This window comes from Eptesicus fuscus, chromosome 8 (assembly GCF_027574615.1).
Source record: "Eptesicus fuscus isolate TK198812 chromosome 8, DD_ASM_mEF_20220401, whole genome shotgun sequence".
In the NCBI taxonomy this organism is placed as follows: domain Eukaryota; kingdom Metazoa; phylum Chordata; class Mammalia; order Chiroptera; family Vespertilionidae; genus Eptesicus; species Eptesicus fuscus.
This window is the reverse complement of record NC_072480.1, coordinates 91322566-91341220: the sequence shown is the minus strand read 5'-3', so window position 1 is coordinate 91341220 and position 18655 is coordinate 91322566. Positions and strand designations below refer to the sequence as shown.

General features: G+C 40.6%; 1 protein-coding gene across 1 annotated transcript in view; it reads left to right on the top strand.

Moving 5' to 3' along the window:
- Positions 1-16682: 16682 nt before the first annotated feature.
- MSR1 (macrophage scavenger receptor 1) overlaps positions 16683-18655 on the top strand; it is a 73405-nt gene continuing 71432 nt past the window's right edge. Inside the window, exons 1-2 of the mRNA XM_008146257.3 lie at positions 16683-16690; positions 17319-17374. Of these exons, the coding sequence (XP_008144479.3) occupies positions 17345-17374 (30 nt within the window). The 5' untranslated portion in view covers positions 16683-16690; positions 17319-17344. The remainder of the gene's footprint in view (positions 16691-17318; positions 17375-18655) is intronic.

Genomic DNA, 18655 nt, shown 5'->3' with positions numbered 1-18655 from the left:
AGGCAGGCAGGCAGAGTCAGTTATGGGTGATTATGTAGGCAGGCAGAGGCAGTTAGGGGTGATCAGGCAGGTAGGCAGGTGAGCGATTAGGAGCCAGCTGTCCCAGATTGCAAGAGGGATGTCCGACCACTGGTTTAGGCCCGATCCCACAGGGTTGGACATCTCCCAAGGTGTCCTCGATTGGAGAGGGTGTAGGCGGGGCTGAGGGAACCTCCCCCCCCCCCCCCAATGCACGAATTTCATGCACCGGGCCACTAGTTAATTCTTTAAAAGATTAAGCACATTTGTAAGAAATCCTCAGAAGAAAGGAGAAGCCTAGAAAAATATTAATACCAGAGCAAAAATTAGAGCTTAGCAATCATATGACATAAAGTAAGCTGGGGGCAAAGCAATTTCAGGAGCTGGGAATTAAAATCTGACTTTTGTCTTTTAATCTATGTGTACACATCTGCTAAATGTTGAGCAAATGCTATAGTGGTACCATGAGACATTGTCAATATTGATATTGCTTATAGATAAAGGGACCTCACGATGGAAAAGCAGACCAAGCAAACCCACTTAACTATTCAAAGAATTCTAACTCAATCATTTTTCTGAGAACTACACCACATGGATATCTCATGCCTTTGATTAAGTACACAACAAATCTGTATCATTTTAATTTCATTATAAATTAGTTGATTTGAAAAAGATGTGCTTATATTCAGTTTCTTGACCATGCTATTTCAGATCATGACATAAAATGATACCATCTTGCTTGCAGATCATGCCGGCAGGGGAGGGCAGTTGTTTAAACAGAGCGGTATGTTTAAATCAAGTTTTCTATCATTCCATTGGATGTTTTAGAAGGAAACTGTCTAAAAATAATATTTTTCTTCATATAAGTTATCATTATTATGTCTTAATTGTTATTATGATTTCACAATATGCACAGATTGTGAAATGAGTAAAACATCATTTTATACACTTGTAAAAACAGCCACTTCAAATATAGAGAGCTCTTACTGTAAATGCTAGTGTAAGACAGTGAAAATGACTATGTCAGTTTAAAATATAAGTAAATTTAGGCAATGAGAAAAATTACAATAGTTTCCTTAACTTCAAAATTAAATTTTGTCCAAACATTAAGAAAACTTTACTGTAAGTGATAGATGTATAGGAAAATGAAAAATTATAAAACTATTATTTCTTAAATATACTATAATTTAAAACATCAGAAACATTAAAGATTTATTTACTTGTTTGTAAAAAAACAAAGGAGTCATTTGAATAGTGTTTGCCTTCTAATTGCGGAACTTCCTGCAGAGGAAGCCTCTTTATCTTGGAAATTTTTCATCCTCCTCTACAATTGATCAGCTTTCAAGATTTTATTCTTTTGCTTTCAAGTCTTGCACTGTCTCAGAGAGGTTTTTTTTTTAATTAAATTTTATTTTATTGATTAAGGTATTACATATGTGTCCTTATCTCCCCATTGTCCCCCAAAACCCCCACTCATGCCCTCACCCCCCTGTTGTCTGTGTCCATTGGTTAGGCTTATATGCATGCATACAAGTCCTTTGGTTAATCTTTCCCCCTTACCCACACCCTCCCCTACCTTCCCTCTGAGGTTTGACGGTCTGAAACTCATTTATGGAAAATAATGAACAACATAAACTGATGAACAAAAACAGATCCAGAGACAGAGAAGCATCTTTCAGACTGTCAGAGAGTTTTGTAATATGAAGATTTTGCTGGTATCAATTTCTTTAAAACATCTTAATTCTTTTTCGTCACAGCCGCTTTCTAATTTTGTGAATAAGTTTGGCTTCACTATGTTCCGCTGGTTGCATAGCTACAGGCTCTTGAACAGTGGTAGTTTAACATCCCACAGTCAGCTGTTTCTTCTGTGACTCCATTTACATTTGATTTGAAGTTCACTTCCAGCCTCAGCACTTTTTGTTTCTTTGTTTCACTTTCATTTTTTAAAATGTACCCAGATCTTGTACGTGATAGATAATATTTGGAACCATAAAAGAAGTCTCAATAAATTTGAAAATATTGAAGCCATAGATATGTTCTCTGATAAGAATAAAATAAAATAAAAAACAAACCAAAAAAACCCGGCCAGTGTTGCTCAGTGGTTGAGCCTCGACCTATGAACCAGAAGGTCATGGTTCAAATTACCGGTCAGGGCACATTCCTGGGTTGCGGGCCTGATCCCTAGTGTGGGGCGTGCAGGAGGCAGCCGGTCAATGATTCTCTTTCAACATTGACGTTTCTATCTCTCCCTCTCCCTTCCTTGCTGAAATGATTAAAAATATTTTTAAAAAAAAGAGTTGAAAAGACTACCAAAAGCTTAGATTAGATCCTGAAGGGAAAAAGTAAAGACCAGTAAAAAAGACTGACAGGTTATAAGGGTTAAAACCAATTGGAAATGATGAATTTTTAGGTTCTAGTTTTGATTAAAGTTGGATATTTGAAGGACAGCCACTCAAAAATAAAGGAAAGTTTGTTGAAAGTGTTACTGATCAAGTAGTTCTAGTGATTAAACTTTTTCTTCTGGATGGACAGGAATGATAAAGGCAGTAAAGAATAAAAAATTGGGGAAAAAATTAAAAGACCAAGGATGGGATTGCCTGCAAAGGTGAAAGAGCTTGTGATTAGTCTTAGGTTAACTTGAATTTTTTTTCTGTTCTCAATTTCAACTACCCAAAATGTTAAGGTATACCCCATGTTGCCTGTCAAGTTTTTTAAAATGAAATTTCATCCCTAACCGGTTTGGCTCAGTGGATAGAGCATCAGCCTGTGGATTGAAAGGTCCCAGGTTTGATTCCAGTCAAGGGCATGTACCTTGGTTGTGGACACATCCCCAGTGGGAGGTGTGCAGGAAGCAGCTGATCGATGATTCTCTCCCATCGATGTTTCTAACTTTCTATCCCTCTCCCTTCCTCTCTGTAAAAAAAAAATCAATAAAATATATATTTTTTAAAATGAAAATCCATCTGGTACCATTGCAATTAGCTAGTTATTAATAACTAGAGGCTGGTGCATGAAGTTCATGCAAGGGGGGGGCGTGTCCCTCAGCTTATCCTGCGCCCTCTTGCAATCTGGGACCCCTCGGATAGGGACCCTCAGCCTGTCCAGCAATCAGGACCTATCGAGGCTTTCCTTCCCCCAGCTGCTGGCAGCTGGCCCCACTCCTGCCACTGCCACTGCTTGCCATCTGTGCGGTGCTGCCCCTCTTCTCCCCCCGCCACTAGTCACCTCCCTCTGCAGGCAACAGGCGTGGGGTATAATCGCTTGGCTGGCCTGGGCCTCCCTCTGTGGGGCGATCAATCGTGGGACCCCCAGATCAATTGCCCCGCAGAGGGAGGCCCCGCCCACCCAGCCGGGGCTCCACGACTGATCGCTGCGCAGAGGGTGGCCTGGGCTTCCCTCTTTGGGACAATCGATCGCGGAGCCCTCCATCGATCGCCCCACAGAGGATGGCCTGTGTCAGGGACCAGCCTGACGGTTGAACCGGGCTGAGGTAGGGAGGTGAGAATTGAGAAAAGAAAGAAAGACAGGACAGCGGGATCGGGAGGAGTCTGCAGGTAGTCATCGACTGACTGCAGCTGCTTTATTGACTGCGTAATGCCTTTTATACACAAACACTTGAATAGGAGGTCAGTTAAGAGGAATGTACTCTCTGTTCCTCTTAATCTCTAAGATAAAGCAGGAAGCCAAATTCTCAGTAAATATTTACAGACTTCTGATAAGCTATGAAAGGTCTCTCTCATTCTCATTCTGCTGACAATAGGAAAGTGCCATCAAAACAAGTCAGGGAACATTCTGTGTGGGCAGGGGTGCTTACTCCCGGTCTCCGACAGGCCTGGGCCTCCCTCTGCAGGGCAATTGTGAGGCAATGGCGGGGCACCCCGACCAATTGCATCGCACCCGCCTTGGCTGCCTGACGCCAGTACATGTCATAGCGTGGTCGTCCGGCAGGTTGTCAGGACGGTTGTTCTGCTCTTCGATTGTTCGGTCGATTTGTATATTACGCTTTTGTTATTGTAGATAGACAAGGAGCAAAAGGAAGGTCAGACATTATAGGCATGTCATTTGGGCAGCTTCACCAGGAAGCTGAAACTTTGCTCTACACAGGGACCCAAAGGCCCATCCCCTGCACATTACTGGGGAAAGGGACTGGACAAAGGGGAGGATGGATGCATGCACAGTGAAGTTGGGGTGACCTTGGGATGTACTTGTCAACCAAACCTGGAAACAAGTCATTGGCTAGAAGAGGTGGAGCCAATGCAAGCCGGAGAAAATTTGGAGATACTTAATCCCCCAAACGAAGGAGTTTGCTCTCTCTTGGCTCTGTTGGCTCTTGGTTCCCTTGGCTCTCTTGCATTCGCCCATGTGGCCCATGGCAATGTGGATCCCACACACAATGGACTGATGGACTGCAACGGAGAACACAAGCTAAGCTAGCCTGATGCTGCACTGGACACTGCTCCAATATGGAGCAAAGTTTCTGGACATTGTTTTTCATTCCCTCCCTATTGAAATTACAGCTACATTTCTTCCTTGGCGGGCGAGAGGGTGTCGGGGAAGGAGGGTAAAGCACAATAAGACCTTGGGAACTCAGGAGTTTGATTCCACAGAAATAAAGCTTTCTATAATACCTCATCCTCCTGTGTGAGTATCAGAAAATTCCTTTTCTTGGGAAGCCTGCTCCCACCAGGACCTGGTGGGGGTACCAGGACCTCTCTTCACTGATAACACATTCTCTGAAATATTATTGCATATTAATCTTCAAATTAAATAATTTTAATGAGTATAGTTGCTACTTTATTAAGTTATCAGGTGTGTTGACACTTAATGTCAGTCCATTCCACCTTCTTCTAGATGGAAAGAATGAAAGCAAAAAATAACCAAAAAAATATTTCACCTTTTTCAGACTCCCTTCCTGACTGAGCCTGAGTGCAGGTTATCCAATTAGCATGACTCATTTGCATATTAAAAGTCAAAAGTGAGATAGAAGCCGTCAGGGTCCTTATCCATTGCTATTGACAAACAGGTACATGGAACTGTGCAACTTTCCTGAAACATTCTGGGGAATGGTGTTCATTTTACAGCTCTCTGGATGAGAGAACCAGTGAGAGGAAGGGGCCTGGGCCTGCTTCTTTGGGCTCAATCCTTCAAAGTTCTCAAAGGTCCTCAAAGTCCCTTGCTAGGTCAGTTTTAAATTGTCTGGAGACATTCCAACAGTCCAAAATTAATTTGGCCCCTTTCCACCATTTCCAACTATTTGTGAATACTTTTGGTAACTAAATAATAAACGACCAAAGTGAGAGTCATCAAGCATTAATTTGAGATCAGAGGCAAAAAGCTCTAATTTGAGATCCAAAAGAATAGCTAAACGGAAAGCACTGATTCAGGCAGAAACTAAATAGCGTTCTGAATAAGAGGTGAAAGCACCTGGTATTTATGAGAAAGGGAAGGGACCTAGGAAGGAAAGGAGGATTGATGGATACTAACAATACCTTTCGTATGCCCCTTCTAGATTTCAAACCTAAACACAAGGAGTGTTTTATTGTATAATAGAGGCCCAATGCACAAAATTCGTGCAAGAGTAAGCCTTCACAGCCCTGGCTGCGTAGGCCCTCCCAGCCCCATCTGCCCCGCGGCCCTGCCCCCACCCACTGGTGGTTCCATTTAGGAAGGTCGTTCTGCCATTGGGTCTACTTAGCATATTAGCTCTTTATTATATAGGAGTTATTTTGCCCACATGTCCACCAAAATGGCTAACTCAAAATAGATCCTCAATAAACATATTTTTGAAATATGGGCAATGTCAAAGTAGTAGACATTTATCAAAAGTTATAGCAAATGTACATTTCAAAGGCTTGGGAATGGATACCAAAAATTGAATTATAATTATTTCATAATAAAAATTATAGTAATACCAGTAATAAAAATTAACACTTATGAAAACACAGCTATAAACTCATTTAATTTTCACAACAAATCTATGAGACAACTTTCTATTGTGCTTGTTTTGGAGATAAGCAAAACTGAGGCAGAGTGAGGTTAAATAACTTACCCAAAATCACATCCTATTTAATAAAAGAGGAATATGCAAATTAACCATCACTCCAACTCAAAAGATGGCTGCCCCCATGTGGTCAAAGATGGCTGCTCCCATGTGGACACAAGATGGCTGCCACAAGATGCCCAGCAGGGCAGGGCGTTTGGGAGGGACCAGGCCTGCAAGGGAGGGCAGTTGGGGGCGATCAGGCCAGCAGGGAAGGGCAGTTAGGGGTGACCAGGCTGGCAGAGAAGGGAAGTTGGGGGCGACTGGACCTGCAGGGAAGGGCAGTTGAAGGGGACCCAGGCCTACAGGGGAGAGCAGTTGGGGGGGGACCAGGCCTGCAGGGGAGGGCAGTTAGGGGTGACCAGGCCTGCAGGGGAGGGCAGTTAGGGGCAAACAGGCTGGCAGGGGAGCAGTTAGGCATCAATCAGGCTGTCAGGAGAGTGGTTAGGGGGTGATCAGGCTGTCAGGCAGAAACAGTTAGGGGCAATCAGGAAGGCAGGCAGGTGAGCAGTTGGGAGCCAGCAGTCCTGGATTGTGAGAGGGATGTCCGACTGCCCATTTAGGCCCAATCCTGTAGGATTGGGCCTAAACGGGCAGCTGGACATCTCTCGAGGGGTCCCAGATTGGAGAGGGTGCAGGCTGGACTGAGGGACACACACCCTTGTGCACGAATTTTGTGCACCGGGCCTCTAGTACATAAATAAGATTAGATCCAGAATTTGCAGCCAGTTGGTTCAGCTCTAGAACCTGTGATTCTTTTTCCCCATGATATTACCCTTCATAAGCAAACCAATCATGATGATACTAGAGGCCCAGTGCATGATTGAATTATGCACGTGTAGGGTCCCCTACACACTTTTGCTTTCGATCGCGGGGGAGCTGGGTGCCTGTCTGCTGGTGCACCAGGCCTTTCGGAAGGAAGCCTCTGGCTTGGCAGAGGCTTCTGAAAGGCCTGGTGCTCCAGTGGACAGGCACCCAGCTCCCCCGCTTTTGATGGTCCGCGGTGGGACATGAGCTCGCCGCCCCAGAGGCCCCTTCTGTGCCGCAGCACAGCCATGGCGCAGACGCTGAGCTTGCGCCGTCTCTGGCGAAGCGAGCTCAGCGTCCCACTGGCCCAATCGGCTACCCTGGCCACCCCGAGTCCCGCCCCCTGCGCCTCCAGCTGGTCCAATCGTGGGCGTAGCAGAGTGATGGTAATTTACATATTACCATTTTATTAGGTAGGATACATAATAAGAACCTTTCCACTCATTATAAGATTTAAATTATTAACTTAAATTGTTGAATAACCAAGGAAAAAATATGTCAGAAGAGAAATAAATAAGATAATAGAAAATATAACAGATCATTGAATTTATATCAAAACAAACTCTGCTATTGAGTTTTCTGGGTAATGTTAAAAATTAGCTACTGAACATGAAAGAATATTGCTAATCAGTTAATATTTTCTAAAGGATTGCTCTTTTAGGAAAAAAGCTGTAATAGTAATGAAGAGGATTCAGTGTTTTAAATTTGTAAATTTTAACATTTCTATTTATTTTTAATAATACTCTTAACAGAGGGCTGCTAGTTGCCAAGCACTCTTAAACATGTTTCACAAATACAAATTTATTCAATTCTAATAGGATATTTCTTAAATTCTCATTTTGTTGATAAAAAACTGAGGTAAAATAATTTGCCTGATGTCACAGTAAATTCCAGAGGCATGATTCAGTCTCAGCAGCCTGTCTTAACATCCATACTTTACCTATCATGCTATTTAAATAAGGATCTTGTGTATAACAAGGAGTAAATTATCATAAGAAAATAAAAATGTTTAGTTCCTAAAAAACATTGAGGATTGTATAGTGTTCTTAAATAAATAACACCATGTTTCTTTCCTGAATAGTTTGTAAGAACTAGTTTATCATTAGAGGCCTCACCTTGCTCATTTTCTCCTATGTTGTATGAATATAGCAAGTGCTTTGGATGCAAGGAGTTTATTTTGAAACATAAACATAATAACATCAGTAACCAATTTTCTAACAATTTTCCTTAATCTGCCTTAGCTAGTGAATATTTTAAAATGTATTGTGTTTTTGGTACAGGTTTTAGAGACAGACTGGAATATTTGATATGCCGGTGTCTCCCACAGTAAAACAAATTAAATGAACAAATAAACAAACAAAATACCTTCCATGTGATGTAAAACAGTCAATGCCATGTGAATCTGTGTAAATTTGTTTTAAGCATTATGACAGATGACAGAGTCATTTAAATTTAAAAAAAAAACATTTGCTTGTGAATGAATCTTTTAAGATAATTTTTATTCATATCTAAATAATAGAAGGTTCAAGGTTAAGCACTGAAAGTGTCATATATATGATAAAGAAAAATGCAATCTCGAGCAGTTTACATTAATTCCATTTCTTCATTTTTCCTGAATGCCCCTCTTTTTTGAACTATTTTTCAAAAGATAGTGTTTTTTGTCCTTTATGGGATATCTTTCATCTTGGCTAATGATGAAAAGTTGCCGTTTCCTTTCATCCTTATTATCATATTCACTGTTCTCCTTAGTTGGTTGCTTTTTGGATGACACCCTGGTCCTGCAGAGAGCTGCAGGACTCCATCAGATCTGTTCAGTCATCTGAGCCTCATTAGTGAAGTTTGAACTGTTCTTTATATTGTTGTAGATTTGGAAAATTAAGGTGTTTTCCTCCAAGTCATTCAAGATTAAGTGAACATTTTAAAATGGGACATTACTAACAGTCATAAAGCGTATCTCGTATTTATATTACATATCATATTACACATCTAAAGAAGAGAAATAGAATGTGACCAATTTTCATGTAAAATTCGATTTATTCATACAGCCCATGATTTCGTAGAGATAGCAGGCCATTTACAAAGCTACCGTTGGAATAGGGTAAATCATTAAATTTTGAACTCTTAACTGAATTGGAAAGTAAAGAAAAAGTTCTAGACAATGGTGATTAGCCAGAACAGTATTTAGTACTATTGAGACCATCTTTACATCTCCTTTTATTTGGTTACGTCAATTATCATCGCTATTGTAGTGGTAAGAATTCTGGCTAATTTCAGCAAAGAAATTTACTGAAAGGCTATTTGATCCCTCCTGGAATCAGTAGGAAGGCTGGAAAACCCAGCAAGGAGTAAAGAAGGCTAAGCACACAGGCCCAAAGCCTCTTTTACTTAAGGATGATGCTCACAGCATCACCAACACAGGATTCTTGACGGTAAATCTTCCTCTGAACTCTCATTCCTACCATTGCTATAAATCATTTCTGACCTATCCAAATGTCTTGTCTTATTTTTTTCTCAAGAATCACTACCCAGGCAGGATTAAATCACTGGGCTGGCTTACCTCATAGCTGAGCTCCAGGAAGGAAGAGAGAGATGCTGGAGTTTGCAGCCTCAAGGATCTTGCCTCCCAAAACTATACGCACAGTAGGGAAATTACCAGAAACAGACAGGGTTTCTCATGTTGTCAGTCAAAAGACAATGGCTTACTTAAATCATAAGTATTATATTCACAGGTAGGTAGTACAATATTGCAAAGAATGCTCAGTTAACAAACAGTTGGGTTCTAATTCAAAGTCGACATTTACCATCCTCATGATATTGACTACAAAGTTAATTCTCTGAGCCTCTGTTTTCTAAGAAGGATGATGATAAATGTTGAGTCTTGTGTAAGCAGTGTGCTATCCGATGACGGGCTCGGTCACAAAAAAGAGGTATCAGGGGTTACCGCTGCTGTTGACATATTGAAAACTCATTAGCAACAATATCCAGATCATCCTTGTTCAGCTCAGGAGTCACTCTCATCTCTGTTGCGAGATCACTTTGTACATGGCTTGTGGAAGAGACTTACTGGCTTTCCCCAGAGAAGGTCAGCTTATCAACCTGATTATTAGATGAACTTGGGCCAAGACAGTCCATAAGGATCCAAAATGGCATGAGTTCTGAGTTCTAATTAATAAGGCTCAGCAATCCACCTGAGTATATTTTCCCCAGGACCCTCTGAAGATGGCATCAGAGGAGGTTTATAATATAGTCCTTGTTATCCACTAAATTGTGTCCCCCTAAAATCAGTATAATAAAAGGATAATATGCAAATTGGGCAGGACACCCTCACAGTAATGACCGAACAGCAGGCTGCATGAAGTGACAAGGCTGGCAGAAGAGTTAGTGAGGGATGACCAACCGACTGAACAGCAGGCTGTGTGGGGCAACCAGGCCAGCGGCAGGGCGGGTGGGGAGGCAGTAAGGGGTGATCAGGCTGGCAGGGGGAACAGTGAGGGGTGACCAGGCTGGCAAGGGCAGCAGTTAGGGGCGACCAGGCTGGTGTGGGGGGGAGGCAGTTAGGGGTGATCAGGCCGGCAGGCAGAGGTGGTTAGGGGTGATCATGCTGGCAGGGGGGCCGTTAAAGGCGATCAGGCAGGCAGGCAGGTGAGCAGTTAGGAGCCAGTAGTCTCAGATTGTGAGAGGGATATCCGACTGCCGGTTTAGGCCTTGGGATCAGGCCTAAACCGGCAGTCGGACATCCCCCAAGGAGTCCCAGATTGAAGAGGGTGCAGGCTGGGCTGAGGGGACCCCACCCCGTGCACAAATTTCGTGCACTGGGTCTCTAGTCCATGTTTAAACCCTAAGCCCTTGTACCTAAGTGACCAAATTTGGAGATAGGGCCTTGAAAGAGGTGATTAAGGTAAAATGATTAAGGCCTTAATCCTACATGACTGGTGTGGAAAGTTGAGTAAGAAGAGGAAAGTTGAATACATCGGAGACAACAGGAAAGTGAGCACTGAGGGATGACCATGTGAAGAAGAAGCAAAGTGGCAGCTATCTGCAAGTCAAGGAGAGGCCTCAGCAGAAATCAGACCTGCTGACACCTTGGTCTTGGACTTCAATCTCCAACTGTGAGAAATGAATGTCTATTGCTTAGACAACCCAGTGTAGTATTTTGAATGACAGCCCTAGGAAATGAATACAGTCCTGTATTAGTTTTTTTTCTACTGCTGTAATAACAAACTTAGTGGCTTAAGAGAACACAAACTTGTTTTCTTATACTAGCAGTTCTATGGCTCAGATGTCCAAAATGGATCTGACTGGGCTAAAAATCAAGTATTGGCAGGGCTGCACTACTTTATGGATGCTCTAGGGGGAAATCTGTCCTTGCCTTTTCCAGCTTCTAGCAGGCACCACAGTTTTTAGAAGCCTTCTTCCTTCATTGCCAAGGCCAGAAACCTTAAGTTAGTTTATTTGGCCATTCTTTGATCACCACATCACTTGTTCCGACTCCCTTCTACTTTCCTCTTCTATGTTAAAGGATCCTGATGATAACATTGGACCCACTCAGATACTCCAGAATAATGTCCCTATTTTAATTTCAGATGATTAGCAACCTTAATTTCATGAGTAACTTTAATTCTTCTTTGCTCTGCAACATAGCATTGTTCTTGGAATTAGGATGTAGATATCTTCCTGAGCAAGGGCATTATTCTGCTTACCATAAGTCCTATCACTTGTGGGTTGCTCAAGAGTCCCATAGCTCAAAAAGTAGTGGATTTTTTAAAAAAACTATTACAGTTCTGGAACTGGGTAAGTTATTGAAATCATCATCATAATGAGAGTGAGGTTTCTGCCTACCAGACCCAGAAATGTTCTGCTTAATTAGGTCAAGTAGCTCCTTAAGAGGCCACCTAACATTCCCAGACAATAAATATCCATTTTATTTCTAGGCAATTAACATGAAGAACGAACCATCCTTCCTTTCACAAATCTGCTGGGCTGCCCATTTGCCAAACCTAATTAGAAGCCAGAGGTCAAGGGAGGCATTTATCTTAGTGCAAAAAGGTTAGCCTGTTGGGTAAAATAGATGGGTGAAAAGAGGTATAGTTATTGAGCAGTAAGTGAGAAAATGGCAAGCCTACCATCTGTTACCATTTAACTCATTATCAAGTCCCATTAAAATTTCCTTTTAATATCTATCCACTTCTCCCCATTGCCATGACACCACCCAAGTCAGTCAGCTTTCCTAACTTTCTAACTAGCCTACTTGCCCTTAATCTAACTTCCAACCTCTAATTTATTCTCCACATTGCATTGCATTGCAATCTAGTCAACTTTTCCCTTAATCCCACTTCAAAATCATAAAGTCTTGCCACTGCTCTTAAGATCAAGAAAAACGTCTCAATCCATTAGCCTCCTAGTAGCTCTCAGCTTTATCTGGAACCTTGCTTGCCATTTTCCAGGTTTTTGTTTTGTTTTGTTTTGTTTTGTTTTGTTTTTCTCCAGCCACATTGGCCTTCCTTTGGTCTTTGATGCTCTTCATGCTCTTGCCTTCTTCAGGCATTTGGATACACTGCTTCTTCCATCCAGAATTTTCTCTTCCTGTGCAGCAGTTCAACTTCCAGACCTTCTTCGGATAAGTGTTCCTTTCTGAGTTCCCAGACTACATAAGTATGCAGTATTGCTTTTTGCCTCACTACACAGCACTGCTATTCTGTTTTTAGCATTTTTTTTCTTTGCCCTCAAGGAGATGCTAGTAACTGCATTGTTCAGAATCACCTTCGCCATATGGTTCCTGGTGAGGGTTCATCAGTGAGTGGTTCACTCAAGAAAAGCAGAAGGCAAAAGAGAGAGATCCCTTTGTTCTCTGAAAGCCATTGCAGGCAGATGGAACAGCAAAAGACAGATCTGAACTTTGGAAGCACTCCTGAAAGTTATCAGCAGTGGCTTCTGAAGATTTTAGGAGAGAAAATGGAGAAGTATAGATAAATAATTATGTATATTCATGAAAGCTAAGTATCCACGTGGCATGGAAGTGGAAAGGACACTATAGAATACAGACTTAGTTCATGCTCTGTCATTGGCCAGGTGACCCTAGATAGTTTTTTGAAGAGTCTTTAAGTTCCCTCATTTTAAAATGAAGAGGTTTTGCTGTAAGAAGAAAAGGGTAGGAAGTATATAAAATTGCTATAAAGTAAATGATATCCACTTAGCTACAATTCCCTTGGCTATAATACGGAGCTCCTAGGCTGACATCCCATAATGATTCCAGGAAACTTCTGGATATGAATTTGCTTAATGAAGTTTGCTCAGACTTAAATTAAGTGACACTTTTATCACTTTTTAAAAAAAATATACTTTATTGATTTTTTACAGAGAGGAAGAGAGAGGGATAGAGAGTTAGAAACATCGATGAGAGAGAAACATCGATCAGCTGCCTCTTGCACACCCCCTACTGGGGATGTGCCCGCAACCAAGGTACATGCCCTTGACCGGAATCGAACCTAGGACCCTTGAGTCCACAGGCCGACGCTCTATCCACTGAGCCAAACCGGTTTCGGCCTTTTATCACTTTTAAGCTTATTTAAACTACATGGGTCTGTCACTTTAATTCTGAAACTGCACTTCCCCATACCAAGTGCAATGTGCATTCATGTTTTTAAAAATATCTCTTAGAAATTAGTTCACATTCAATTTTTTCCTTAACTGGTATTTTTCTGTCTTTTTATTAAGACATGAATCACAAGGAAAGGGTAAATTGTTAATATTGCTTTGGGGAGTCAGCTGAGCTTGCAAGGAAATTAGTCACTAGTATTTTGTGCATACTCTTACCCCATGTACTTCCCCAACTGTCCAAGGAGTGTGACTTTTAGGGGCTGGGATACACTTTCCTGCCATTTGACAAACCTTGTAGTTTTGTGTGAAAGCTGGAAATGAGGGAGTGCTGGGCAGGTGGCAGCAGCAGATCCAGTGGAGCGGTCAGGGCTATGAGAGAGGGGGCAGGGGAGGTGCATGCATTTATATCTGGAGTCACTATTCTCTTCTATTGATCAACATATCTATTTTTATACCAATACCATACTATTATGATTACTATAGCCTTGTAGTATAGTTTGATATCAGGTAGAATGGTAATTTCAACTTTGTTCTTCTTTCTCAAGATGGCTGAGACTATTGGGATCTTTATGTAAAATATAAAAATTTGGAATATTTGTTCTAGTTCTGTGAAATGCATCATTGGTATTTTGATAGGAATTGAGTTGAATCTGTAGATTACTTTAGGTAGTATTGAAATTTTAATGATGTTAATTCTTCCTATCCATGAACACGGTATATGCTTTCACTTATTTGAATCTTTCTCAATTTCTTTCTTCAGTATCATATACTAGTAATTTCTCAGTGTAAGTCTTTTACCTCCTTGGTTAAATTTATTCCTTATTTTTTATGCAATTATAAATGAGATTGTTTTCTTAGTTTCTTTTCCTGATAGTTCATTATTCGTGTATAAAAAATGCCATCAATTTCTGAACATTAATTTTGTATCCTGCTACTTTACTAAATTTATTTATCAGTTCTTATAGGTTATTTATTTATTTTTGTTTTTTAGAGAGAAGAAGGGAAAGGAAGAGAGAGATAGAAACATCAATGATGAGAGAGAATCATTGATGGGCTGTTTCCTGCACGCCCCACACTGGGGATTGAGCCTGCAACCTGGGCATTGAGCCTGAAACCTGGGCATGTGCCCTGACCAGGAACCGAACTCTGATGTCCTGGTTCTTTGGTTGACACTCAACTGCTGAGCCATGCCAGCTGGGCTCTAGTAGGTTTTTGGATTTTATATACAGTATCATGTAATCTTTAAATAATGACAATTTTTCTTTCTAATTTGGATGCCTTTTATTTATTTTTATTGACTGATAGCTATGGCTAGAACTTCCAGTACTCTGTTTAAATATGAGTGGTAAAAGTGGATGTCCCTGTCTTATTCCTGATCTTAAGGAAAATGCTTTTAGTGTTTGCCCATTGAGTATGATGTTGGTTGTGGATTTGTCATATATGGTCTTTATTATGTTGAGGTATGTTCCCTCTGTTCCTACTTTGCGGAAAGTTTTTATTATAAATGAATATACACCATGCACAAGAATAAATTCAAAATGGGTTAAAAACAAATTTAAAACTCAAAATCATAAAAATACTAGAAGAAAACATTAACAGTAAAATCTTGGACATTTCTCATAGCAGTATTTTTTTCTGAGCTATCTGTTCATGCAAGGAAAACAAAATAAAAAATAAACAAATGGAACTATATCAAACTAAGAAGTTTTTGCAAAGCAAAGGAAACCATCAACAAAATGAAAAGACAGTCCACTCAGTGGGAAAACACATTTGCCAATGATACATCTGATAAGAGGTTAATATTCAAAATTTATAAAGAACCCAAACAACTCAACACCCACCCCCTCAAAAAAAAGACAACCCAAACAATCCAATTAAAAAATGAGCAAAGGACCTCAATGGACACTTCTCAAAAAAAGAACATACAAATGGCCAATAGACATATGAAAAGATGCTCAATGTTACTAATGATCAGAGAAATGCAAATTAAAACCACAAAGAGATATCACTTCACACCTATCATCAGAATGTTTATCATCAATAAATATACAAATAACATGCTGGTGAAGATGTGGAGAAAGGGAACCCTGGTATATTGTTGGTGGAAAGCAAATTGGTGCAGCCACTGTGGAAAACAGTATGGACTTTCTTAAAAAAATTCAAAATGGAACTGCCTTATGATTCAACAATTCCACTTCTGGAAATATATTCATTGAAGCCTGAAACACTGATTTGAAAGAATATATACATGCCTATGTTCATTGCAGCACTGTTTACAATAGCCAAGATTTGGAAGCAGCCCAAGTGCTCATAATAGATGACTGGATAAAAAAATATGTTGTACATTTACACCAGTGGTCGGCAAACTGTGGCTCGTGAGCCACATGCGGCTCTTTGGCTCCTTGAGTGTGGCTCTTCCACAAAATACCATGTGCAGGCGCGCACGTACAGTGCGATTGAAACTTCGTGGCCCATGCGCAGAAGTCGGTTTTTGGCCTGGGCGAGTCTATCTTGAAGTGGCGTTAGAAAACTAAAGGGGCCAAAGAGCTGCATGTGGCTCGCGAGCCGCGGTTTGCCGACCACTGGTTTACACAATGGAATACTACTCAACTGTAAAAAAAAATCTTTCCTTTTTTGATAGCATGGATAGACCTAGAGGATATTATGCTAAGTGAAATAAGCCAGGCAGAGGAACAAATATCACCTAAGCAAAATAGAAACAAAATAGAAACAAACTCCTAAATATGGAGAACAGATTGACAGCTGTCAGAGGGGAGAGGGTTGTGGGACTGGGTGAAACAAGTGAAGGAATTAAGCAATAAAAACCCACAAAAAAACCTCATAGACATAGTATGAGGATTACCAAAGGGATAGGAGGGTAGGGCAGGTAGAAGGGGATAAATAGACAGATGATGTAGTATAGAATTGTACACTTGAAATATATAAAAATGGTTACTTTTCTGCTCCCTGTACCAGAGGCACCCAGTGATGTTTTTGTTTTGTTTTGTTTTGTTTTGTTTTGTTTTGTTTTGTTGGCCCTTCACTGTAAAGACCTGGTGCGATTTTTAGAGATAAAGCCCATGAAAGTGTGCGGATGCCCCTAAGACTGCAGCCCTTAGGAGTCTCCCACTTCACACACTAGTCCTCACTCAGCCTCCAGCAATTCAACAAAGTGACCATTCAAGTGTTCTCGCCAGTTTATGCTCCTGTCCAAGTCTTCTGCTCCAGGTAAGCTGACCTCAGCTCTGGGTCTCTAGCCACCTTTCTGAAATTTGGGTGGCACTTTGCCCTGGGACCTCAGTTCTCTCTAATGGCTCCAAGAAAAATGATTGATTTTCAGTTTGTTCAGCTAATTTTTCTTGTTAGAGACATGAGTGGTGACTTCCAAGCTCTTTAGATGTTGGGGCTGGAACTAGAAGTCCTCCATGCACTTTCTTCTAAACGCTGACAACCTGCTGAAGTGCTTTGATTCTCAAAGAAAAGTAAACAAGTACATTGGTCCTTCCACTACACTGAGTGTTGATATTTTAATGTAATTTTACATTGCAACATAGAAACATAAATTTAGACCTATATTTCATAGGTCTATAGTTTTTAACCAACTTTTGAAGTACAATGTATGTATAAAGTAAATTTTTAAATCCTATAAAAATACTAAACCCTTAATATCAATTTATGATTTTGTGGGTGAACCAAAGCATTTTTGATAGGCTTAGTGGATGATACTGCTTAGTGCTGATACTAAGTCTCTTTCTGTATTTTAACTTCAATAATATTTGTGTAGGAAACTTCTATTCATAAAAGGTTATGTAAAATGTTACGGATAACATCAAGATTTTTCTTTTTTTCTACTTAGGATCATCAAACAAAAGCTCTGCTAGGATGCAATTTTTCAATATAAATATCAATGAGGTATGTTTTGAGAGTTATATAAGTGCTTTATATTCACATAGAGATGGGTCTGCTGCAACATTATTAAAATGTTTAAGTCACTATTTAATTATTGCTTTGAGTTCAGAATATGAAAAAATATTATCTTTGCAAATATATCACATAAATATGTGGTATCATATACCTTACTAGAGTCCTGGTGCACGATGCACCATTGGGGTCCCTCGTCCTGGCCTGTGGGATCAGACCGGAACTGGCTCTCCGACATCCCCTGTGGGGTCCCAGATTGTCAGAGGGTTCAGGGAAGGCCAAGGTTATCCCACTGATGCATGATCAGGGCCGGGGAGGGACACGGGAGGTTGGCCAGCTGGGGAGGGACCTCGGGAGGCATCCAGGGCATGTCTGGCCTGTCTCACTCAGTCCTGATTGGCCGAACCCCAGCAGCAAGCTAACCTACAGGTCGGAGCGTCTGTCCCCTGGTGGTCAGTACACATCATAGGGAGTGGTTGAGCGGCCTTAGCATATCATTAGCATATTATGCTTTGATTGGTTGAATGGATGGCCAGATACATAGCATATTAGGCTTTTATTATATAGGTTAACTAATGACCTGTTGCATTTTGGGGCATACAAATGTATCTCTTAATGAGTGTAAAATAAATCTTCCTTTGAGTTCAGCATGCATACATTTACCACAATGAGTTCTATGAGACCCTAGTCAGTTCTTCCAATCCATTTCTCTCTTTGATTGTAAAACTTTATCTGAACACCAGGGATAATGTTATATAGCCTCCACTCTAGACACATATGTCCACAGGCAACAAAAACAAAGTCATTGGAATCCCATGGCAGTAACTGATTGTAAAGCCACTATCCCGATGATCTGGAATATGTCCATGTTTGTAGTTTGTTTTCAATATAACATTTCTGATAGAGACCCTCTAAAAATGGATACACTGATCTTAGATTGAGAAAAATGTATATTTTGCCAAGATTTGAAATCCAACTTAACTGGGTTTGAATACTACATCCGATTACTCATAACTCTATTCTTGCCAAGTTTGCTTAGTATCTCTAAGCTTCAATATCTTAATCAGAAAAATGACCTGGCAAAGTTTCTGTGAAATCAAATGAAACCATGAATATAAACTTCCAGCTCCTTAGACATTCCCTCTGTTCTTTCAATTAATCATTAGGTTGACTTGAATATATTTTCTACATGGTTCCCTAGTAAGGTATGTTACATATAGAAAAACCTAATGGAGAATATCATGTAATGTAATACATTATGTATTACTTTTA